Source organism: Loxodonta africana, chromosome 9 (assembly GCF_030014295.1).
Source record: "Loxodonta africana isolate mLoxAfr1 chromosome 9, mLoxAfr1.hap2, whole genome shotgun sequence".
NCBI classification, from domain to species: Eukaryota; Metazoa; Chordata; class Mammalia; order Proboscidea; family Elephantidae; genus Loxodonta; species Loxodonta africana.
In genome coordinates, this window is record NC_087350.1 from 99,711,099 (window position 1) to 99,738,224 (window position 27,126).

Below are 27,126 nucleotides of genomic sequence, written 5' to 3' on the forward strand. Positions count from 1 at the left end.
GTCAGCCCCTGGCTTTGTCCTGACTGATGATATTGAGCTTTTCCATCGTCTCTTGCCACTGATGTAGTCAGTTTGATTCCTGTGTGTTCCAACTGGCGAAGTCCATGTGTATAGCCACCATTTATGTTGGTGAAAGTAGGTATTTGCAATGAAGAACTCATTGGTTTTACAAAATTCTATCATTACCCTAAATGATATTTAAATATTCTTAGATCTTCATATCAATCTCACTTTTCAAAGTATTTACATTTTAATGTGTACTTATTTATTGAGAAGCCTCTTGACTTCTACATATAAAAATCCATGGCCTTGAAGTCAATACTTTAAAAAGAGAGCTGTTATAGAGAGGACATAATATTTATGAAAAATAGGGTTAACCATTCCTACTCAGATTTTTTAAATCTATTTTAAACACTATTCTGTGTAGATCTAACTTTTTTAAACAAAGCTTTATAATTTATGGAAACCCTGGTAGCGTAGTGGTTAAGTGCTACAGCTGCCAACCAAAGGGTCGGCCGTTTGAATCTGCCAGGCGCTCCTTGGAAACTCTATGGGGCAGTTCTACTCTGTCCTATAGGGTCGCTATGAGTCAGAATTGACTCAACGGCACTGGTTTTGGTTTTTTGGGGTTTTTTTTATAATTTATAAAATTAGTAAAAACAGTAGTAATCAATGTTCCTCAGTAATACTCACTCTTGATCATTACTCTGTGTTCATAGAAACTAAAGCTATAATTCCACAGAATTTCAGAAGAGTTTAACAAATACTCAAAACATAAGATTTATACTTTAAAAGTTTTAACGTCAACAGAAGTAAGTCTCCAAATTGACTGGAAGTTCCTTGAAGGCACGAATCATTTGTGTGGTACAGCTGTTAGTCTTCATTTACTAATGAATAATCCATTGCATTTGTATAGAAAGTTGAGCCAAAACTTTTACTTCAGAAACATTTATAAGTCATTAAGCCAATACAATTCTCATTTAAATTAGCAGATCTTTTGTCACTGTCCTTGGTTTACCAGAAATAGAATGTTTTGGTAAAATAATCATTCAAGTTAATATCATCCTTGCCTGTATAGCATACATGAATTATAAATTTTGAAAGACTGAGGAACAAAATAAATATACCTAACACATACTCAGTTTCGCTTTATTGAATCAAGATCTGAAAATCATCATACCAACACGCAATCCTCCACTGACAGATGGGTGGTAGCAGGGGATGCAGTGCGTACGTGTTACATAAAAATACAAAATTTTAGAAAAAATTTTATTTGATTAGAAGATTTGTTTTAAATGGAAACACCTTTAAGTCCTCATGGGTTATACAAGTTTGATTAATTTTCAATGCAAATTTATTAAATCAATCAAGTGCAGTACATACAACAAAGTACGTCATAGAACGTAGTTCATTCATAGATAAATCTACTTAGTATCATGGTGTAGGAAAGTGTTCCAAATAAACCATTTGTTTTGAATGTTAAATTTTATCCTTTCTAGCTTTTTCTATAGTTCAGTACATTTTTGTAGTTATTTTTTTTCCTTTGGTTTATTTTATTTCTAAAAAGTTATATTTTCCTGTTTATTTTTATTTGTTTATGTATTTTGAGGACATTTTTGTTTATTAATATAAAATTTTAAGATGATGAATTTTCTTCTGAGCACTGTTTTAGCTGCATCCCACAGGTTCTCATATGTAGTGTTTCCTTTATTATTATTTTCTAAGTATTCCATTTGATTTTATCTTTGAAAACTTTATTTAAAGACAAAGCTTGGTTCTTACATTTATAAGTGGTGGTAGATCTTTCAGTTTTCTGGTTTTTGTAGTTTCTGTTTCTTTTGCATTGTGAGTCAAAGAATGTTTCCACTTTTTAATATTTCAGTTTTCTTTATGAATTAATGACCATTTCTATTAACAATTCATAGGCATTTAGAAAGGTGATGTATTCCTTCTTGTCAAAGCTGAAAGTCTGACACAAATGAATTATAACTGTATGTTAAAACTTATATATATGGTCATCTCTGCACACATGTCCACATGATATGCTAACAGGATGAAATAAAAATCTTTTCCTACTAATTGGATCTCCTACATTTACTAAAATTGTATTCCCTGAGTTTTTTTGACCTATCTTACACAAACCCATCTGTGAAGAGAAAAGGAGAGAATACTTTGTAATGGATATTCATAGTCAATGCCTGTTCATGAGAAAAGCTTTCATCAAACTATGAATAGGTGGAGCTTCCTTAATGTGATACAGGGTATTTACCAAAAAAAAAAAAAAAATTCATAGCAAACCTCGTATGTAATGTGAAATACAGTAAAGTTCAAAAACAAGCAAAACTATGATGACAGAAGTTAGAATGCTTACCTTTGCGGGGTGGTAGTGGCTGATCAGGAGCATGAAGGAGGATTAGGATCATGAGGACATTGGTAATATTCTCTATCCTGATATGGATGGTATTTATACGGCTGTATTCACTTTATGGAAATCCTGGTGCCATAGTGGCTTAGAGCTATGTCCACTAACCAAAAGGTCAGCAGTTTGAATCCACCAGGTATTCCTTGGAAACTCTATGGGGCAGTTCTACTCTGTCCTATAGGGTCGCTATGAGTCAGAATCAACTTGTCAGCAACTGGTTTGGTTTGGGGGTTTGTTTTTTTTTTTTGTTCACTTTTCGGAATCGACTAGACGGCACTGGGTCTGGGTTATAAAACTTCATTAAGCTATATACTTTCAGTTTGTATACTTTACTATGTGTATGTTGTACTTCAATAGAACTATTTACAATATTTCAGTGCTGTTTTCATCAAACTTTAAAACTTATCCTAAAAGTTATATTTAAGAGACAAATACCAAAACAGCTGTTGTTTCCATTTTTAGTTGCCATTCATTTGATTCAAACTCAAGGCAAAATAGCAAAGACACTTTACCAAGCAGTAAGGATACAGGAGTACAATCACCAAATACAAAGACGAGTTATAAAGCCATACTTATTATGACAATGTACTATTGTGCAGGAATACAGAAAATACAAAACTCAGAAAAAAATCCAAAATATACTGAATTTTTATTTATTTATTTATTTATTTATGATAGATATGACACAGGTGGCCCAGCACTACACTGGAGAAAAGTGGGATCATTCAATAGTTGAGCTGGAAATACTGGTTACTATTTGGGAAAAAATTGAAATAAAAGCAAATTCTTAACTTATGCTATACACAAAAAACAATTCTGAATGAATTAGGAATATAAATGACAAAAGCAAGTCTTTAAAACTTTTTGAATAAGAGGTTCAAATCTTTCCGTCTTTGGGTAGGGAAGGGTTTATTAAATGAGATACCAAGGCACAAACCATAAATAAATTAATTTGTCTAAATTATTAAGAATTTCTGTTCATCAAACGATACCTTAAAGAAAAGGAAAAAACAAGGCATACGTGGAGATATCTGCCACACATTTAATTTACTAAGGATTAGTATCAAGAACATATAAGGAACTTTTACAAATCAATAATTTGAAAAAATTCAATACATGAATACACAAAAGACATGAATAGACATTTTGCAGAAGAGGACACACATTTGGATAATCCTCATTTGAAGAGACGCCCTATCAGCAATACGTATACCAAGACCAAAACCAGATAGTATTTTATATACATTCAGTTGCAAAAAATTAAGAAGTCTGACAATATGAAGTGTTAGGAAAAGGGAGAATCAACCAGATTTCTCGTTGGTGGCAGTATAATTGGTAAAACCACTTTGAAAAACAATTTATCAATATCTTGTAAAAGTAACGTTTTCATATCCTAAGACCCAGAATTTCTACTTCTAGATACATGCCCCCACAAAAACATAAGCATGTGTGTACCAAGAGGCATGTACAAAAATGTCAACTGCAGAACTATTCATAATAGCTAAGAACTGGAAATAACGCAAATGCTTAGCTATAGGAGAACGGACAGGTAGTTATATCGCATTTGTTAAACCAGTGAAAATAAACAGCTACACCAAATAACATAGATGAATCTTGTAAAATAATGAGTCAAAAATGCCAAATCTCAGGCAACAACACATACTACCATACCCGTGTTAAAAATGGCACCAACTAAGCAATATAATGCTTTCTCATAAATTCGTATACGATAGATTTCTTTTTTAATGATTAAAATGACAAATGTATTTTAGTGGTTACCTCTGGTAAGAGAATCAGAGTATCATAGCGAGTCATGATCCAAATTTTATGATTAATCTAATTCTGTGTACCTGATGTCCCCAAAAAATACAATATAATGCAATACAAATTTAAAAGTTGTATTCAGATGGAGTTGTTAGCAAGGCAGAATGTGCTGGGTTCAGAATTTACTGCTGAAGAAACCTTAAATACTTGAATACCCAAGTACTTGGTTGTATTAATTCCATTTCTAAACTAAATTATTAAATTCTAAGATTTAAAGAAATACAACAAACTTATAGAAATCTACTGTTGAAAAGAAATTGAGAGCTGAAAGCTACCTTGAAGATTATCTAAAAGAAGGATATTTGAACATTTTCTATATGCCAAGCTCTGCACTTGACATGCGTAACCTCTGATCCTCAAAAAACCTCATGCCATATATACTACTAACATCGATATTTTCACAGATGAGAACACTTTGGCGAAACGGTTAAGAAATTCGTTCAAGTTTACAAAGCTCATGGGAAGAGCTTTAATTTGATCCTAGGTTTACATGAATACAGAACTTGCATTTTATGTATACGCTTACACAACATATTAATAGCACTGGAAGTAGCTTGAAAGGTCAAATGGCCTGTCCAAAATCATGTATCAAGCAAGTGGCAGAATGGGGAGTAAGAGTTATTAAATATCATATACCAGGCATTGAAGCCAGTGCTTTATGAGGCTCCCTATTCAATGCTCTTTCCATTCCATTACCTTATTTCATTAGAAAGTCTCAATATAGGCATAATCTATTAATCTGCTCTGAAATAATGTGTATCAGCCAAAGACTTATCACAAGATAGTACACTGCACATACCCTATATTGCTACATGTATTTCTATGTGAATCTGTATTATATATGATACACACTTCTACAAAGAGTATAAAATAGTACAATAAAAAATTATCTGCCACAATTTGTATTATAATATATACACATATATTTAAAATTTTCATGTTTCAGTCAACTGTAGATGATTTAATTCAATATTACACAGGGGGAAAGAGCTGTGGTGGCACAATGATTAAATGCTCGACTGCTAACCAAAAGGTCTGCGGTTTGAACCCACCAGCCACTCTGTGGGAGAAAAACGTGGCAGTCTGCTCCACAGATTACAGCTTTGGCCAACCCTATGGAGCAGCTCTATTCTGTCCCATAGGGTCTCTATGAGTCAGAATCAACTCGACAGCAAGGGATTTGGTTTTAATACTTTTAGAAAATGTCTCTCACCTGTTGTGAGTGGTCTGAATCGCTTTCTTGAGGTAAAGGATAAGTTGTTCCTTGGGATTCCTGAAGTTTTTCTTTCAATTTAGCATTCTCTTGTTCCATTTGAAACAGCTGATCCTGAAGATTAACAACACTTTGACGGAGATTAGCTTCACTTGATTTTGTGGTTTCAAAACAAATATGTAACTCATTGTAAAGCTGTTCCAAAAAATATGCAAATTATATTAATAATCAATAAAATGGTTATGTATCTGTATATGTATATATACATGTATACATATATACAGATATATATGTATATATATATGCTATATATAACATAGTCCTTGTCCTCAAGTTATTAATAGTCTAAGAAGAGAAACAACATATAAACAACTGGAAAGCTAAATGATATAATTATCAATATAAAACTACAACTGATGTCAAAAAGGCAATATGCATTATTGACCAAAGTAGTATAGGAAAAGTGTGTTAAATTTCTACGGAGGACGAAAACACTTTAAACTAGCTAAATTAATCTTGGAGCACTTCATAAAGAAGGACTTGAACTGAGCCATAAGAGTATAGGATTTGACTGGAAGCAAACAAAAACTCATTCTAAGGATAGCAGAACGTCGGTGAAAAAAATCATGTACAGTGAAAGGATATGACAGAAGGCGAGTATAACGCAGACCAGACTAACTGGATTTAGTATAGCCACGTGAAAGAAAAAAAAGAGAAACAAGGAGTCTTTCATTGAGAGCTCATTACGGTTGACTGACACGTACATTCCCATTTCGTATAAATTTGTTTCTGCTGATGAAATAGGCGAGGCGAAGCAGAGGGAATAGTCGGAGACAAAGTTGGGCAATATGATTGTAGACAGAACGTGAAGCCTCTTCAGGGCAGGTTAAGAAGGATGGACTTGTTCCTACAGACTACAGGAGTTACTGAAAGCCCTTGAACACAGTAATAAAGAAGTAATGTTCTGAAAAAAATGATGGATACCTTTTAAAAATTATTTTGAGTCCAGGCAACATGCATTAAGTCAATTTAAAAGCAGAATTTATTATAACTTTGAGACAGGGCATGGTATGTAAATGGTGTCATAAGGAGGGTAATTTGTGCCTAACAGTGATACTGCTCCAATGCTCATGAACTTGCTTAGTGAAAATCCTAACTTAGGGTTGTGAGCAGATGAGGCAAAATTCAATCTGTGGTAGCGATTTACATACAGAATCTTTGCATATATTTGCTGTTGACACAGGAACGGTTACCCAACAGCTAACACTTTTTTTGTTGTTGTTGTTTAAAAAAAAAAAAAAAATTAACAGTAAGATATTATAACAAAAGTGATCCTAAAACTCCCAAGCTGACATCGTAGGTTTAGGTGTGCTCATCCAGTCTAGCTCCCCAAGCTGACATCGTAGGTTTAGGTGTGCTCATCCAGTCTAGCTCCCCTACGGCAGGAAATAAGGAGTATCTTCCCTCACCATTATCAGCCTTGTCTTATGGGAAGAAACTAACCACACAAAAGATGGTAAAGCTTTAGTTCACCAAAAACTTAGGATTTGTACACTTTTCTGTATGTATGCTACTATTTAATAAACACAAAGTTTAAAATTTAAAAGGCTTTCTTTAATGCTTTTCCTCAGAGATATAATTTCTCATAAAAACATGGCCCTCCAAACCATGCCTCTGACATATAATCAGCTCAATCTACTTTTTCTTCTTCCATGATGGATTATATTTCTGTATCATTGTAGAAATACTTTCAATAATCCGTTTCACTTTACAGCCAAAGACCAACCAATTTTTATAAAGGAAGCATTGCCTAAATAATTTATAAAGAATTTCGGGACATGAATTTGTACTTTCCCTTCCCATTACCTTTCGGTCAGGGAGTGTGTCCAATGTCCTTTTCATAGCTGATGCCATCAGATGTTGTAGGAGGGAAGGGGGTATATAGGAACCTGACAGCTTTGAGGGACAATGAAGGGGTCAGAGTGAGCCCTATAAGGGCCAACCTGTACTTTGTTACTGCTTTCATGATTAGGTTCAACGTAGAAAAGAAAAAAGCAAAATCTGGAAACGAGCTAAGCTGGCTGGAGGGAGCTGAAGGCAGGAAAAGTGAAAAACTGACAAGCAAACAGTAGGTTATTTAGTTAACAGATTATTTAACCACTTTCTCTTAGTTTTATACCTTATCATATTAAACTTACCCTTTTGAAAAACTTAATAGAAAATACTATTAAAGAATTCAGATTTTAAATATTTAAGAATCTCATGGACATTGATTCTTATGGACAAAGAAAAACTCACAGCTTCCCTCCCCACTTCCCAGGTACAGCTATAATGCTGCTGCATGGTCAGGACTGAGGAACCATCTACTGGCCATCTGTGTTAAGGGTGTGGTGTGCCTTTTTCTTGGGTGTCACATCTTGGGGTCATCCTTCACAGATACAAGGCTATGAGCCTGTTCATTCATGGAAGAAGACTCTAGCTTAATGTCTTTTTTCTCCCCTCTCTTTTGCTTCCTCTTCTTTGCTCTCTCTTCCAAGCAGTTTACGCAGTATCATTCCTATTCAAGAGTTGTCCTGGGCTGGTCTGATACAACTGGGTGAGCAACTCTAGACAACAGGGCAAACTCTACCTTGCTCTGAATAGTCATCCTTCCAAGCAGCTGGTGAGAAAGTAATGAGAAAGTTTGGTGCAGATAATTTAGACAAGCACTGCTCTAGGTATTGGGGCAAACCCTTTCTCATTCCCTAGTTCCTCCTCTAAATATAGATCTCCTACTTTCTTATTTTCCTTGGTGGCTAACTGACATCACTAAATTAACAGCTATAAGACCACTCAGTGTGGACTTAAGGGGTAAGAGGCAAAGACATCCCTTGAGCCATTTTTAATTCTAGGCCCCAGTCCACCAATAGACTTGACTGGAACAGTCTTCAAGCAGATTAGGTCTATCTTTAAAGCATTTTTTGGTACAGAGCCTTGAGGTAATAAAATGTTTCTCTAGTGGTTCGTGCATGGAAGCAAAGTTTTACATATTCCAGTGGCCTGGCTACATACTATCTTACTCTCATCCCATTAATTAGAGTTACAAAAAAAATCTCAATTGAGTAAATTAAGTAATGTAGTAAATTCATTCATTTACATTGGTTTAGGCATCCTGAGTTAGTAACTGTTTGCCTATTAGCAATCAGAATTCCCTACAGTAGGTTTTATGGAGGCTCTTTTTTCTAAAACATTTTCTTTCCTCAGAAAATTGGGAATGTATCAGTGTTACAGGATTTTTCAAGATTCTGGCTTTCAAAAATATGTAACCATATATTCCCTAATATACTTTAAAAGCATCAATGATTATAATCTATAAATGATTATGTTTGCTATTCTTCAAGCTCATTTCTGTTGAAGAAACTGAAGAAAGGTTAAGAGAATGTACAGGGGATAAAAAGCAAGTTACCTCCAGAAATGGGATCCAATAATCCAAGTCTTTAATTTTCAGGGACTTAGACTGAGTACGCTTCTTCCCATATTTTTATTAATGTAGGGGTACAAAACGATATGTTAGTTACCTTAACAATTTTGAAAAAATATATGCTCTGTGACTCGACATTAGTTTGTTTAAAGAATATATATACTATTTGCTACTCTCATTGAGACAATAAATTCTACAAGTGAAAACTACATCTGTTTATACCAAAAAACAAAAATGAAGATGAAAAACTGTGATTTAACATGCACTTTATACTAAAAGTATGTATAAGCTAACATTTTATCGGGTTGACATTGGCTTATGTCATGTAATTATCATTAAATAGGACAAAATAATGTGTATTTACTATTCCAAACATGTTCAGGTGATAGTCTAGAAATCATGTTGATACAATTACCTACCTATATTTAAATCACACATATGTATATAAGTGATGTACAGATTAAAAAAAACTATTAAAAAGTATATAAATGTATCCTCTGAGGAAGAGAGCACAGTAGCTTTTATTTCTCTCAGTAATGGCTGTTTCCCTCCTACAATAGCCCTCCACATTATATGGTAGGTAGATTTGTATGAGACGAGCTGTTCAGGAGACCTCTGGGATATATATGCCTTGCCTCTTTCCTGTGCTCAAAAACTTTCAGTTTTGTCTCTTCACCTTCATTTCCCATCTTCAGTCCCCACACTCTACTGTTCTGGGCAACTGTTCTTATCTTTAGACAATTAAATAGGTACTAGAGATGAATTCTCTACTTAATAAATGGGAGAAAGGAGGGAAAATAGGAGAGCATAGGAAAAGAGGGAGAGAATGGAGAAAAAGAAAACAGAAAAAAACAGAGAAACAGTACATTAAGACCTAACTCTTAAAGAAGTAAGCTTAGTAAGAAATGACATAAACTGTTTATGTGACACTATTTTTTATTCAATTCACCTGAGTCTTAACGCTAGACCCCCAAATATTAGAAATATTAAAATTAACCTGATTATGCAAAATGCATTTGAAAATCTGAATTTTTAAGTAAATTCATTTCATTGTTACATGGATTCTTAGATTATTCAAATATTTTATAAAAATCTAGACAAATACATGTGGAAGGGGATAAATATAAAGTAATAAATAAAATGTTCTAAGATTAGAATGAATAGTTTGATGTAAGTGAACACTGGAAGTCTGAACAGTAGTGGAAACACGTGATAAATATAGCAGGGGATTACGCCCAAACTTAAAAATTCTGAATTCTATAACTAATGTATTTTCTGGAGTAAACAACTTTTGTAAAAAACCTGCAGAAGTTCAAAAAGTTAGAAGGCGTGATGTTATAGCAAAAGGAAAATGAATTTATACAATCAGTGGAAACTGTGGCTGAAGAATCATGATGTAAGCCCCTTTCACAGAGGATGGTAGCATGTGTCTTTTTCACCAAAAAGAATGTAATGGGATCTTTCGAATAGCATTTAAGTTTGCTATCAGAATAAATTCTGTGACATTAAAAGCTACTAAGCATTGAAAGAATTTTGAAATGAGAATAGATAATGAAAGTATGTAGAATCTGTTTGCAGAATTCTTTGAGGAAAAAACATTATTCTATGTATAACTGAACTATAACTATGGGCTTTATAGTATAATTCAAGAGGGTAGGTTCTGGACAGAAATTACCTAGATTTGAATTTTACCACCTGGTAGGTGTTGGACCTTAGACAATCTATGAAACGGAAAATAATACGACATAGTATTGTTGCGAGGCTTAAATAATACAGGTAAAAGCCCTTTTCCCAGTTCCTGATACACAGTAAGTTCAATAAATGTTAACTGTTATTATGATGTTGTTGTTGGAAACAACTTACATTTTTACCTCAGTTCACATTATGTATTTCCAAAATAATGGGTATAAATGATAATATAAATTCCCCCTGGCTTATATTACAATTTGTTCTTTTTATTTATGATTGTGCTCCAACTGGAAGGCCTTCCAACTTGTATTCTGTTTCTTCACATTTTTACACCTCTCCAGAACCATTCATCCACCCAAATAGTTAAAAATCAAATGAACTAGAATATTTAAATTCAAATAGAAAAAAAATTCTTATCAAGTTAAAAAATACTCTTACAATTCTAATAAGTATCTACAGTTTTAAAATTGTATTATCCAAATGGGAATACTACAGTATGTAACGCCTTAAGGTTCAATAATTTATAACATTTACTGATCTCCCATGCGGTAGGCAGATTCTCTTCAAACTCCATATTCCCATGTGCATTCTCATTATTTAATAATTTAAACAAGACTATGTAAGAGCTCTGGTGGTGCAGTGGTTAAGCATTTAGCTGTTCCCTAAGGGTCAGAGGTTTGAACCCATCAGCATTCTGCAGGAGAAAGATGTGGCAGTCTGCTTCCATAAAGATAACGGCCTTGGAAACCTTACAGGGCAGTTCTACTCCATCCTATAGCATCACTATGAGTCAGAAGTGACTTGATGGCAACGGGTTTGGTTCAGTTTTTGGTATCTCTATGTACAAATTTCTGTGCATTCCATATCATTAATCTGATGTTTCTAGCTTTTCATAAAAGGAACTCTTTCCTTAGTATATACTGTCAATACTATCCAAATAAGATTAATACAGCTACTCCTCACTTATCAACTATCTCGTTACCCGATATTCCGCATTTATGACAACAGTAAAAAATCTACTATCTATTTTGTGCATTAATGAGGCGGCTGGCATGGCGGCAAGGCTGCTAAGTGTCCCCTCCCTCAAGGAGGGTCTCTGGGTGGCCTCTGGGAAGCTGGCTGAGCTTCCCTATGCCCTTCTCTCCCAGTGGGGACACCACTTCCAGCTGCTAAGAGAGGCCTGCCCCTTCATGGCCGTGGCCTCCAGACAGACACGCAGGCAGCACCAAGCTAGTGGGCACCTGCTCTGGGTTCCCAGCTCGTATGCGGCCTGAGGCCCTGCAGCTCAAAATTGCTGTGGGGTGAGAAGGGAGGAAAGAAAGAGGCATCAGAGAGGGTGTTTGGAAGAAATGCATGGGAGCTTAATGGCATTCCAAAGTGAGCCAAGCTGGGCCTGAAGCCTCCACCTCCACGGGGCAGGGTGTGAGGCCAGGCTTCCAGTACCCTCAAAGGAATTTCTGAGCCTCTGTGACTCTCCAGGACAGGAGGACGGAGCAGGCTCCAGGATCGTGAATGCAGGGCTTGCTGGGGTAAGAGTGAAGCCTGGAGGCAGCTCCACAAGGGAAGCTCTGAGCAGAACAGGGGAAAGGTAAAGTGGTTAAGCCGTGGGCCCTCCAGTTACACAGCCTGGCTTTATCCAGCTTTGTCTCCTTCAATCCTCCTTCTCCACAGAGGAATAATCTGTAACTACACTTGTCACAGTGATGAGCACATCAGTAAATCTCAGCTCTCATTATTTTTATAGTTATATTTTCTAAATTTAAAAAATCAGATAAATGAGTGGTCTGAAAACAAAACAAAAAAATCCTCCATTTTAGCATAATGCCAATTTTCACATAACAGACTGGTCTTTGGAACTAAATTATGTCAATAAGTGAAAAGTGAGTATAGTCTAAACTGACAAAAGAGATGTTTGTTGAAGCTTTATTTATTTACAATAGTGAACATTCTGAACAACACGTATCAAAACTGGGAAAACTGTTAAACTATATTCTTATTTCCGAAATATTTTTCTATAAAACCGTTTCAATATACTGTGAATTGAAATATATTAGTGTGATCCCAGAGATGTTAAAATGCATAGAAAAACTAAAAGAAAGTATTCAAAATGTTAACAATATTCGCCCTGGGTGAGAAATTTTAAGTTTTTTTTATACGTTCTTATAATATATACAACGCCAAAGAAAAAACTGTAATATCTACTAACTGCAGGCCAATCTGAATTCCCTAGAAATTTATAAAATACAAATAATCAAGGAAAATACCTTTAAATTGAGCCTAGTTGAGGATATAATGAAAAATCTTGTGAACTACAAGGATCTAAAAATAGCTTCAAAATTATAATATTATAATAGGAATTACAATTTCAGAATGAGCATAAAGTTAAGATTCAGTAAAGTTTTCTATTTCATAGAGGTAACTTCTGAGAAACAAAGTTTTTAAAAACAGAAAATTCAAATTGGAGAAAAAGAGAGAACAAAAAGTGGACTAAAGACAAGGAAAAAACGCCAGTTCTTGAAGCAGCAAATCTCAATGTTTTGTTTTTTCTTTCCTGCTCCATACTATTGGTGAGCACAATATATTCCCATCACTTAAATCTCTTATCTGTAATGACTCTTGGAAGAGATAATCATAATTGCAGGAGACAGTATATGGAGCTTCAAAAAGTACCCCAGATCAACGTTTTGGTTAAGTTCTCCAATTTGAGTGAAGGCAATGACTAGGGAATTTATGGATTGAGCTTGAGTTCATTTAGAAGAGTTAAGAGGCACTAAATTGTCTCACTGATGTCATCCCATCTTCTAGATTAAACTCCCCTTCCTCGAGGAGAGCCTCATTTATCCCTAGCCTGGGGATAGGCCCCTAGCTATATTTCTATACTGCCTTCTACTTTTATTTTAACTTACATCAATCTTACTGTTACTACTTAATGTCTGTTATCAATTACATTTTAGGCTCTAAGAGATGAAGAATGATGGAAGTATAAAAGTTGCTGCAGTCATGCAGATAAACTTGGGGAAGAAAAAGTACAAAGACGTTGAGGTTGAAAAATACCTGGTATGTTTAAGGAACAAAAACAAAGGTTGGTATGGCTGAAGGGGAAAGAATGTGGAGAGAGAAAAGGCTATGAGACCAGAGAAGTCATGCAGAGCCAGATTGATCAAGGTTTCATAGGTTATAGTAAGAACGTTGGCCTTTATGTTCAATGGGACAGGAAACCAATGGAGGGTTTGAAGAGAGGAATGACATGATCTGACTACGTTTTAACAAGAACATCCTGGCACCTGTGTTGAGAATGGGCTCAAAGGGGGCAACGGCCGAAGTAAAGTGACAAAACAGAAGTTTGCTGAAACAATCCAAGAATACATGAGGGTAGTCTGGACAGAACACTGACAGCAGGGGTAATGAGAAGGCTAGCCACTACATAGTAACTGTTTTGTTTTGGTTTTTTTAAGTTTGAGGTGACCCTTAGGCATCCGAATGAAGAGAAGCGACATAGGCAATTAGATGTCCTCTTTCCTATAGTTCAGGGAAGGGATTCAGTGTAGATAAATTTAGAGTCGTCAGTATATGCATGCCTTTACAAGCCTAGGAGATTATTTAGAATCACCTAGGGTATGAGTTTAAACAGAAAAAGAAAAGATCCTAGGACCGAGTCCTGGGACATTTCAACATTTAGAGGACAGGGAGATGAGGAAGAACCAGAAAGTAACTGAAAATGAAAAGCTAAAAACTGAAGTAAGAAAAACAAACAATTGCGGTGCCCTGAAAGCCAGGAAAAAATCAAAAGCATTCCAAGGGAGAAATGGTTACTCACTACGATAATTGTTGCTGACAAGCCAGGTAAGAAGAGCACTGTTATATGAGCACTGGATTTAGCAATTTGGGGGTCACTGTTGGTCTTGAAGGAGCCCTGGTGGTACAGTGGTTAAAGTACTTGGCTGCTAACCAAAAGGTTGGCGGTTCGAACCCATCAGCTGCTTCGCAGGAAAAAGATGTGGCAGTCTTCATCAGTGAAGAGGTACAGCCTTGGAAACTAGGGGCAGTTCCACTCTGTCTCATAGGGTTGCTATGAGTCAGAATCAACTCCCTGGCAATGGGTCTGGGTTTTGTTGTTTTTTTTTTTTAATTGGTCTTGAGAAGAGAAATTTTAGTGGAGTAAGAGGGACAGTACTTCATTGGAGTACGTTCAAAAGACAATGGGAAAAAATATGAGACAATGAGTTAAGGTAACTCTTTCAAGGAGCTCTGCTGGGAAGGGCAGGGGAGAAGAAGGGTAGAGAACAGAAGAGGGAAGGGTACCAAGGGGAAGAAGGGAGGGAAGAGAAAAGGAATAACAACATGTCTGTGTAAGCTTAGGTATGGCCCAGTAGGAATACTTCATGTCGTAGAGGACATGGACAACACTTCTTTATGTAAGCAAGTTTATAACAAAACTTAGAGAGGGGAAACCTTAATAATCATCAAATTATAGTAAATCTACACTATATTTTATTACGTACCTGTTTACAAAAAAAAGAATGAGCAAGAGCTGTGTGTGCTGGCATGAAAATATATCCAATGCCTATTATTTTAAAACAAGTTAAAAAATAAGTATAGTTTAATACTTTAAATGACCTTATATTAAAACTGTAAGAAGCCTAGGTTTATATACATTGTTGTTAGGTGCCCTCGAGTCAGTTCCTACCCATAGCAACCCTATGTGCAACAAAAGGAAACACTGTGTGTTCCTGCGCCATCCTCACAATCATAGTTTTATTTGAGTCCATCGAATCCATCTCATTGAAGGTCGTCCTCTTTTTTGGTGACCCTGTACTTTACCAAGCATGATGCCCTTCTCCAGGGACTGGTGCCTCCTGATAACATGTCCAAAGTATGTGAGTTGAAGTCTTGCCATCCTTGCTTTTAATGAGCATTCTGGCTGTACTTCTTCCAAGACAGATTTGTTTGTTCATCTGGCAGTCCATGGTATATTCAATATTCTTCACCAACACCGTAATTCAAAGGCATCAATTCTTCTTCGGTCTTCCTTATTCATAATCCACTTTCACATGCATATGAGGTGACTGAAATACCATTGCTAGGATCAGGCACACCTTAGTACTCAAAGTGACATCTTTACTTTTCAACACCATAAAGAGGTCTTTTGAAACAGATTTGCCCAGTAGAATGTGTCTTTTGATTTCTTGACTGCCGCTTCCATGGGCATTGATTATGGATCGCAGTAAAATGAAATCCTTGACAACTTCAAACTTTTCTCCGTTTAACATGATGTTGTCTATTGGTTCAGCTGTGAGGATTTTTGTTTTATGTTGCAGTGTAATCCATAAGGAAGGCTGTGGTCTTTGATCTTCATCAACAAGTGCTTCAAGTTCTCTTCCCTTTCGGCAAGCAAGGTTGTGTCATCTGCATAACATAGGTTGTTAATGACTCTTCCTCCTATCCTGATGCCCCGTTCCTCTTCATATAGTCCAGCTCCGCAGATCATCTGCTCAGTATACAGATTGAATAGGTATGGTGAAAGGATAGAACCCTGATGCACATATTTCTTGACTTTAAACAACACATTATCCCTTTGTTCTATTTGAAAGACTGTCTTTTCATCTATGTACAGGTTCCTCAACAGCACAATTAAGTGTTCTGGAATTCCCATTCTTCACAATGTTAGACATAATTTGTTATGATCCACACAGTTGAATGCCTCTGCATAGCCAATAAAACACAGGTAAACATTTTTCTGATATTCTCTGCTTTCAGCCAGGATCCATCAGACATCAGATATGATATCCCTTGTTCCACGCCCTGTTATGAATCTGGTTTGAATTTTTAGCAGTTCCCTGTCAATGTAGTGCTGCAACTGCTTTTGAATGATCTTCAGCAAAATTTTAATTCTGTGTGATTTTAATGATACCATTTGATAATTTCTGCATTCTGTTGGATCACCTTTCTTTGGAATGGGTACAAATATGGATCTCTTCCAGTCAGTTGGCCAGGTAGCTGTCTTCCAAATTTCTTGGCATATACAAGTGAGCACTTTCAGTGCTGCATCCATTTGTTGAAACATCTCAATTGTTGTTCTGTCAATTCCTGAAGCCCTGTTTTTCACCAATGCCTTCAGTGCAGCTTGGACCTCTTCCTTCAGTACCATCAGTTCTTGATCATATGGTACCTCCTAAAATGGCTGAACGCCAACCAATTCTTTTTGGCACAGGACTGTGTATTCCTTCTATCTTCTTTTGATGCTTCCTGCATTGTTTAGTATTTTTGCTGTAGAATCCTTCAATATTGCAACTCGAGGCTTTAATTTTTTTCTTCAGTTCTTTTAGCTTAAGAAATAGCAAACATGTTTTTCTCCTTTGGTTTTCTACCTCCAGGTCTTCACACATTCGATTGTAAAACTTTACTTTGTGTTATCGAGCTGCCCTTTGAAATCTTCATTCAACTCTTTTACTTCATCATTTCTTCCTTTCACTTTAGTTACTCTACGTTCAATGCATAGAAACAGAATGCATACAAAAGGTTTAGAATTCCTGAGAAAAGGAATGAAATTAACTGGGGTGGGAAGAAGGGTACACAAGTCTTTTAGATTTTCACTACTGGTACTTCTAGGCTTTTTCAAATTTTTACAATAATGTATTCATATAATTTTTATATAAATAAAAAGAGGCAAGTTATTTTAATGAATTCTGTTGTTGGTAAATACACACAAAAAATTTACAACATTGATAGCAATTACTTCTGGGGAGAGTGCTTCAGGTAGAAGGGGAGAGGACTTTATCTTTTGCTTCATACACTTCTGCATTGTTTGAAAATTTACCACGAGCATGGATTATTCCAATAAAACCATTTTTAATAAATATGTTTAAGTATTCAGTTGTATGAAGTGATACAGAATTCATAAAAGTTCTCAGGTAGGATATAAAGATGGCTGCTCTCTGTAGAGGCTGCTAAGGAGAACCAATCAAGATGTAGAATCAAGGGTGAAACATCTGATGGGAGAATAGAGGCATTTTCCAGGTGATCAGATGAAATGCTTTCCAAGAATAAGGTTCTTAGAGGAGAATTTATTTGTCTTAAATGACCAGTTAAACAAGAAAAAAAAAAGGAATCTTAGAATACAAGACTGAAAAGGACATAGCAAAGAAAACACTGCCTTTTATTCTTCTTTACCATGTTCTCCCTTATTAAATGACGAGAAACAGAAAAAGAGGTATTCGCAAGTCAGAGGGAAAGTATGAACTTTGACAATAAGAAAACCTAAAAAGAGATTTAAATACAAACCGCCAAGGGTAGAGGACTTTTAAACACTAAGAAAGGGAGACCAATGTTTGAGTCAAATTGATAAGGGAAAAAGAGAAAAAAAAAGTTAAGATTAGTTGTTGTTAGGTAATAAGTAAATAATAAGGTGGACTTTTTCATACCATTTTAGCAACAGAGCCTGGTTTTAAAGACAAAAGCATAATGGACAATCTCAACCTATAAAACAAGTAGGCGGAGCTGCTCCAGCTAAAGTGGAGGGAATCGGCTCTGGCCCCCGCTTGGTATCACCCATGTCCTAAAGCATATTAAGAAGACAAAGAACACAGATTGAAAACCACTGTTCCAAAGCATCATTTAAAAATACGTATTACAGTTTACCTGATAAAGTTTCTTAATTCATGTTAATGTAGATATGGTATTTTCATGGTGCTTTTTCAGAAGATTGAGATTAAAAACATGCTAAAATTTTAGAAATGATATGGACTTGTAGTCTTTAACCTCTCTAAGATGCATCTGCCTCAGCTGTTAAAAGGGAGTAACACCTATCGCATAGAGTTAACCTATGTATAAATTATTTTTATAAAAAACAGCATGGTATAAAAAAATATAAAGAACACAATGAAAGTGTTTTGTTTTGTTTTGTTTTTTTAATTACTAGGTATAATTATTGCTGCTGAGTTAAGTCAGCTCACCTAAGTAGCTGGGTAAATCTTCTTGAGGGGCTCCTAAAACAAGTGTAAGGTAAAATCACTATTTAAAAGAAATGCACAAAATAAAGAAAAATCCTTGGAAAATATTGATCCCGTTACCTTATAAGCATACTGATTTGTGTTTGTGCAGATCTCCCAATAAAATAATGCACAAATTCTACACTGAATATCTCTCTCAGATGATAAACTAGTATTATACTTGATAAAATATCTTCTTATAATATAAGGCTGAATAATTCCATTACCAAAGTCCTTTACTGTTTGGGGGCTACAGCCCTACTAAGTTTCATGGTGGATATCAAAATTCCAATTCATAAAAACAGTATTCTACAGAATTAATTTTACATTTTTTTTAATGTTTCAGCTCTAACAGCCATAAAGAAAACCCACAAAATTTTAAATATTATCAAACTGAACCATTCCCTTCATTTTTAATTCTGAAGAATCATATATAAAATGGAATAATAAAGAAATGCTGACATTTGAAAATTTTGAATTCTATATATTTTCATACATTCCATACATATAAAATTACATTTTTATGACAGAATAAAGGCATACTTTTTGATATGATATACTTTCGGCTGTGTGCACATCTTCCTGATTTCTCAGGACTTTCTGTGTGTCCATGTTGAGAACCTGAAGCTGCTGGATCAGCTCTGCCTGCTGGGCTGTATGTGCACTGTTCTGCTTGTAAAGATTCTGCAGCTCCTGCAGCTCCTTCCTGAGCAAAGCAAGCAATAAATAGAGGCAGGCATGAATAAAGATCATCTCAGTTACATAACTGTGTTCACACAGGATTACAGGCCAGCTTCCTATTTTCATCTATTATTTTTTACTGCAGGCAAACTTATTAATAAAAGAAATAATATATAAAGTATTTAATATTTATCACATACACCTACAAAGTATTGATAGAACTACTATGGGTTTCGAAGCTGGATACATATCAATTTTCTTTTATAGCTTGATAGTAATAAAAATCCTGGGTCTGAAGTCACAGTACAACCTTCTTACTGAGATTCGGTTAACACTTCAGTTCCAAGAACTGAGAAGCACTGATGCAATAGTTATGACAGTTTTGAATACAGGGTAAGTCAAACTTTCATTACATATTAGACAGAACTTTAAATGTGTTAAAAGAAATCTCAGTAGGCAAATTAAGTTTTCAAACCAAAGTTCCTTAAAGCACCACTGCCAATTCTAGTCTGCAACCTCAGTAGCCTGAGATTCTGGTGGCTCCTTGTTATGGATTGAACTGTGTCCCACAAAAATATGTATCAACTTGGCTAGGCCATGATTCCCAGTACTGTGTGGTTGTCCACCATTTTGTCATCTGATGCCATTTTCCTACGTGTTGTAAATCCTACCTCTATGACGTTAATGAGGTAAGATTAGAGGCAGTTACATCAATAGGGCAGGATTCAATCTACAAGATTAGGTTGTGTCTTAAATCAATCTCTTTTGAGACATAAAAAAGAAAAGTGAGCAGAGAGACAGAAGGACCTCGCACCACCAAGAAACAAGAGACAGGAGAATATCAAGTTCTTTGGACTCAGGGTCCCTGCACTGAGAAGCTCCTCGACCAGAGAAGACTGATGATAAGGACCTTCCCCCAGAGCCTATAGAAAGAGAAGGCCTTCCACTGGAGCTGGGACGCTGGATTTGGACTTCTAGCCTCCTGGACTGTGGGAGAATAAATTTCTTTTTGTTAAAGCTATTCACTGGCTGGTATTTCTGCTACAGCAGCACTAGATACTAAGACAGAATTTGGTACCAGCAGGGGTGCTGCTCTAGTGGAAGCAGTTCTGAACTGTGAATAGACAGTGGTGGCTGGAAGAGATTTTAAGTGCCTACTAGTAAGAGCCTAGATCGCCTTGAAGAAAATTATGGTGGAATTATGGACATCAAAGGCAATTCTGGTGAGGACTCAGAGGAAGTGAAGAAAGGTGTTACACTGGAGATGGCGCAGAGGGCAGAAAGCAGCAGCACAGGAACAGCAACAGCATAACAAGGAGATCAGTGCAAGACAGAACTGGAGCCGACCCAGGGAACAAGAGAGCTGAGTGCCTGTGCACAAGAGGCTTCCTGGAGGAGTGGGGAGCCTCCGGGTACTTATCGGTGGAGCTAAGCTTGCCAGCCCACCGGAGTAAGAGAGCTGAATGCCTTCCAGCTGAAGTTTACAGCTGGTGGAGTGGGGAGCCTCCAGGCACTTGTCAGCGGAGCTACAGAGCTTTGGAACACTTGCCCCAGCAGGGCAGACGGGGGCAATCAGGCCTGAGGGGCCGAGAGGCCAAAAAACCAGTAAGCAGAAGCGAAGAGATAAGGAACACAGGAAGCAGAGCTGCCTCAGTCTCAAAGGGTAGGACCATGACCTCTGGAGTCCCAAAGGGCGAAGTCACCATTCAGATGAACTAGGTGAATGGGGCCACTCAAATTCGAGGGAGCAGAGTTGCCGTTTCAAAGGCCTAGGAGGCAGAGCTGAAGCCCAGGGCTGAAGGGCCTCCACTCAGAATCTGGAAAGTATGGCCAATACCCAGAGTCTGCAGGACAGGGCCATTGTCTAAATGGTCTCAGAGAACAAAGGATTATTTTAAGCCTTGAGGGCTAATGAAATGTGTTCTGCTGACTTGCTTGGTATGTGTTATCCCTTCTTTCCCTCGAATTTCTCCCATTTGTCATGGAAGTGTCTAGTTTATGCCTATTCCACCATTGTACTCTGGAAGCAGGTAACTTGTATTCTAGGTTTCAAGATGAAGAGGAATTTCGCAGAAGATGAGATTTTAGACTTGGAGTTGATTTAAGTTTATGATATGGTCAGACACCCTGGTGGTGTAGTGGTTAAGTGCTACAGCCGCCAACCAAAGGGTCGGCCGTTTGAATCTGCCAGGTGCTCCTTGAAAACTCTATGGGCCAGTTCTACTCTGTCCTGTAGGGTTGCTATGAGTCAGAATCGACTTGATGGCACTGGGTTTGGTTTGGTTTTTATGATATGCTCGGAGCCCTGGTAGCACACTGGTTAAGAGCTCAGGCTGCTAACCAAAAGGTTGGCAGTTCGAATCCACCAGCCATCCTTGGAAACGCTATGGGGCAGCAATTCTCTGCCCTATAGGGTCGATATGGGTTGGAATCGACTTGACAGCACCTAACAACAACAACATGATATGAATTCTGGGGAACCAAAGGGTGCAATGTTGTAGATTGAATTGTGTCCCTGAAAGCTGTGTTATCAACTGGCTAGGCCATGACTCCCATATTGTGTGATGGTTCACCATTTTGTCATCTGATGTGATTTCCCTATGTGTCATAAATCATGTCTCTATGATGGTAATGAGGCAGGATTAGAGGCAGTTATGTTAATGAGGCAGGACTCAAACTATAAGATTAGGTTGCGTCTTAAGTCAATCTCTTTTGAAATATAAAAGAGAGAAGCAGGCAAAGAGACATGGGACCCCATACCACCAAGAAACAAGAGCCAACAGAATAGTATGTCCTTTGGACACAGAGTCCCTGCACTGAGAAACTCCTCAACCAGAGATTTACGATAAGGACCTTCGCCCAGAGCCGACAGAGACAGAAATGCTTCCCCTGGAGCTGGTACCCTGAATTCAGACTTCCAGTCTCCTGGACTGTAAGAGAATAAATTTATCTTTGTTAAAGCCATTCACTCATGGTACTTCTGTAATAGCAGCACTAGATAACGAAGACACTTCTGTAAACCAGTTTGAAGAAAATGATGAGACAACAAATAAGAAGGAAGGGGATATACACAAGGGCAGATCAGTCCTTCTAACCTACTCAGGGTGAAACTGACAAAAGTAAAGATACATTTCAAAGGAGAAACAAAACTACTGTTATCACTTTACCCTCCAAATCACAGTACATCAGGAAACCCTGGTGGCACGGTGGTTAAGAACAACAGCTGCTAACCAAAAGGTTGGCAGTTCAAATCCACCAACATGTACATCAAAAACTATAAACAATAAAAGGAAAACTGGTACCTATACGGGAAGGAAAGAACCCATTTAATATAGCAATAAAAACCATGAAAGAGAAGGAATAAATCTAACAAGGGAATTTTCAAAACTCATATAAGGAACTTAACAGAAAGGATACAAAGGTAGGCTGAGACAAATAGAATGGCATGCCATGCTCTGGGACAGGAAGACTAAACGCCATAAAGATGTCAATTATCCTTAGATTTACTTGTAAATGTGATGTTCTAATAGAAATACCAAATAAGAATTAAGTAATGTTATTCTAAATTTCATATGGGAAAATCAAAATGCAATAATGACAAGGAAAGCTCTAAAAAGAAGCAGTAATAGAAAACATGCCATATGTTTTCTCACTCACTCAGCATCATCTCTACCCTACTCTCTGCCCTGAGAGGTCAACCTCTACAGACTGCACAGCACTAACTCCTTGTCCTCTGGCTCTGACTGAATTTGATCAGTGGGAGGAGGTGGTAGAAGGAGATTAGAGGTAAAGAGGAGAAGGTCAGCTTACTTATTTCCCTGGCTGCCTCACTGCTGAACCACAGTCTGGTGGTGGCTTGTGTTCCACTGCTCCTGTTAGACAGTTTCTCTCCAAGAGATATACTTCTTACTTAGATCTGGTAACAGCTCCTCTTGCCCCTTGTGAACTAGGGGTAGTAACAGCTTCTCATTGTTGCTAATGTGTGATTGGTATTATACTGAATTGGGATGTCTATTTGGAGACAACTGACATCTTAATCGTACCGAATCTTCCAAACCATGAACATTGTATATCCCTCCACTTACTAGACCTTTTATTTCTCTCAATAATGTTTTATCATTTTCTGTGTAGGTCTTTCATGTCTTTCATTATATTTGCTCTTCATATTTTAGAGATACTGTAAATTATATTATTTCTTGACCAAAATTATGACCATGATATCATAACTTTCATTTTTTTGTAGTACATTCAAAACTGAATACCAAGAAAAAAACTAAAATCGATTGACAAGGAGGATAGGCTATTCACTTAGCTCACCTTCCATGTCATTGCAGAATCATTACCTATCCAGGTAAAAGTTTTGGTTAATTAATTAAACTGGTTAGGCCTTTTTATATAACTTCTAGGCAAATATATTCAGATGCTCTGTATATATGACATACATATACATTATTATATATGCAATTACCTATTTATACTCTAACTCAGAACAATAATCGTTTGAGGTAGTTCACAAAAATATCTCATAGCACAATGGTTGACATGGATTAAATATTCAATAGTATTTAAATGATTTAATAAATTTCAAACACATAAAGCCATAAAGGAATAAACCTAAGTAAATTCCATCATTCATTAATAAGGAAAAGTATATCCAAATAAGAGAGAGCTTAGACCACTTCTCCCACAATTACGGCTTTATGTGGCTTGAGTAAAAAGTACTTGAGTACAACATACAAATTCAAAAATGTGATGCTGTAGCTCATAAGCCTTATTCTACACAGGAAATTAAAATGATGAAGGAAGCAAGACATGTCCAACAGGCAATCCCTATTCAGAAAACTAAGGAGAAACACCACAGGCATCTCAACTACTACTTACTCTATTGTTGTTAGTCGCCGTCAGGTTAATTCTGACTTATAGCGACCCCTGTAGTGGCGTTTATTTTAGTCAAAGTTCTTTGCTCATCCAGTAATCTGCTTCCAAAAGAACCAAAAGAAAAACAAAACCAAACCCAGTGCCGTCGAGTCGATTCCGACTCATAGCGATCCTATAGGACAGAGTAGAGCTGCCCCATAGAGTTTCCTAGGAGCGCCTGGCAGATTCAAACTGCCAACCCTTTGGATAGCAGCCGTAGCACTTAACCACTACGCCACCAGGGTTTCCTCCAAAAGGACAGAGCCTTAAAAATTCTATATAGCAGTTCTACTCTGCACATGTGGGGGTCACCACGATTCAGATTGGACTTGATGACAACTCATGACAACACATCTCTGTCCCAAACTACCAACTCTATGCTATTGCCCTCCTCCTTTACAATCTCTTATAATCAACTCTTGCAATTAAACCAAGCAAACACCTTGCCCTTCATTTTCTCTGCCATTCTTTTCTGATAAAGAAAATTTTTAAATAAATTGAGTAGTTTTAAAATCTTTCAAAACACTTAAATACACAAGTACATCAAGCTTACCTCTTCAAATAATCTTATTTCATAAAGAAACCAAAAAGCCGTTGCTCTCATGTCAATTCCAACACATAGCGACCCTATAGGACAGAGCAGAACTGCCCCATGGTTTCCAAGCCTGACATCTTTACAAGAGCAGGTTGCCACATCTTTCTCCCTCAGAGCAGCTGGTGGGTTCAAATTACCAACCTTTTCGTTAACAGCCAAACATTTAACCCCTGCACCACCAGGGCTCCACATTTTATGACAAGTACTATAAAAACTGTGTCGAGGTAGAAAGAACATTTAACAAATGAAAATTACACAGAACATAATAAAATAAAAAGTCAAAATTGTGTTTCTTAGTTTGTTACAGACCTTATACCAATAATGAACATTATATAACATACAGCTAGGAACTTTAGACGGAAGCAATGAATGACTGCACCGTCCTTGTTAAAAACTAAAACGAAAAGGTACTCTTTGATCACGCTCTTCCCAATCTTGTAGACCCTTGGAATCTACCAGGTAGTTGTTCCCATTTTGGTGTATGTAATTCCAGACATTTTCAATGCATAAATGTATGTTCCCATAGAAGACATATTTTAATCATTTTGAGGTGTTTATCATAAACATAAATGGTGTCATTCTAAATATCTAATGACATTTCTATAATGCTAACTTAAAAACTGAGTATACTTACCTTACCAGGGTAATATCCATATCTTTCTGGATAAGTTCAGATTGTTTATTATTCAGTTGTAATGACAGGGCATTGTATTTACTCTGTGACACTTCAATTTCTTTCCTTGCTTCAATTAAATTTTCTTCAAATGCCTAAAATTAGAATACTTATAAGCACTTATATTACAATCATATTTAATAAAGAGTCTGTTAAGTTTATTCTACAAATGACATAGAACTAGTGGTATTTTAATCTTGTTTTTTATTTGTTTGTTTACACATAGTTTAAAAAATTTAACATAAAATATATTGTTGGGTTTGTAACATATATAAATGAAATACATATAAGAATACTTGCATAAAAAAAGAGAAAACAGAGTTATTCAGCAGTAACATTTCTGTAAACCAAAAAACCAAATTGGTTGCTGCCAAGATGATTCCAACTCATGGTGACCCCATGTGTTTGCAGACTAGAACTGTACTCCATAAGGTCTTCAAGGCTGTGACCTTTCAGGAGCAGATTGCCAAGCCTTTCTTCCAAGGCACCACTGGGTAGGTTCCAATAACGAACTTTTCAATTAGTAGCCAAGTGCTTAACTGTTTGTGCCACCCAGGGATTCCTAAAATTTCTATAACTCACTAGAATTAAGCTAGTATAAATCTGACTTAGATGTTGCTAATTTAGTTTGGTAGTAAATAGTACCAAGCATTTAAATCAAAATTAATACGAGTTTTTCACATCTTCTTCCAAAATACAGAAGAGGACGGAACACTGACCAACTCATTCTATGAGTACATCCCTACCCAGATATCAAAACCAGACAAAGACATCCCAATTACAGACCAGTATCTCTTACGAAAATAGATGTAAAAATCCTCAACAAATACTAGCAAAACACATCCAGCAACGTATTAAAAAATCCAGCAATGCAAGGCTGGTTTAACATTCGCAAATCAACTAATGTAATACACCATGTCAACAGAATAAAAAACAAAGACCATATGACAGTCTCAAAGATGCAGAAAAAGCATTGGCCAAACTCTAATACCCCTTAATAATGTTGTTGCTGTCAGGTGCTGGCGAGTCAGTTCTGACTCAGTGACCCCATATACGACAGAATGAAACACTGCCCAATCCTGCGCCCTCCTCACAATCCTCGCTGTGCATGAATCCATCTCATTGAGGGTCTTCCTCTTTTTCTCCGACCCTTTACTTTACCAAGCATGATGTCCTTCTCCAGGGATTGATCCCTCCTGATAACACGTCCAAAGTACATGAGACGTAGTCCTGCCATCCTGACTTCTAAGGAGAATTCTGGCTGTACCCCTCACAAAACAGATTTGTGTGTTCTTTTGGCAGTCCAGGATATATTCAATATTCTTCACCAATACAATTCAAAGGCGTCAGTTCTTCTTCGATCTTCCTTATTCATTTGCTTTCGTACGCATATGAGGCGACTGAAAACACCACGGCTTGGGTCAGGTGCACCTTAGTCTTCAAGTTGACATCTTCGGTTTTTAACATTTTAAAAAGGTCTTTTACAGCAGATTTGCCCAATGCGATGCATCTTTTGATTTCTTGACTGCAGTTTCCATGGGTGTTGATTGTGGATCCAAGTAAAATGAAATCCTTGACAGCTTCAACTTTTCTCCATTTATCATGATGTTGCTTATTGGTTCAGTTGTGAGGATTTTTGTTTTCTTTATGTTGAGGTGTAATTC

The 27,126-nt window shown here is 36.6% G+C and overlaps 1 protein-coding gene across 8 annotated transcripts in view; it reads right to left on the reverse strand.

Annotated features, from left to right (window-relative positions):
- CNTLN (centlein) overlaps window positions 1-27,126 on the reverse strand; it is a 250,723-nt gene that overhangs the window by 163,814 nt on the left and 59,783 nt on the right. For 5 of the 8 annotated variants that reach the window (XM_064290462.1, XM_064290461.1, XM_064290457.1 and 2 more), the window contains exons 6-9: window positions 25,424-25,557; window positions 19,140-19,302; window positions 8,905-8,967; window positions 5,460-5,654 (exon numbers count right to left, since the gene is read on the reverse strand). In XM_064290462.1, the coding sequence (XP_064146532.1) occupies window positions 5,460-5,654; window positions 8,905-8,967; window positions 19,140-19,302; window positions 25,424-25,557 (555 nt within the window). The remainder of the gene's footprint in view (window positions 1-5,459; window positions 5,655-8,904; window positions 8,968-19,139; window positions 19,303-25,423; window positions 25,558-27,126) is intronic. The other 3 variants (XM_064290459.1, XM_064290458.1, XM_064290460.1) reach the window with 2 other exon arrangements.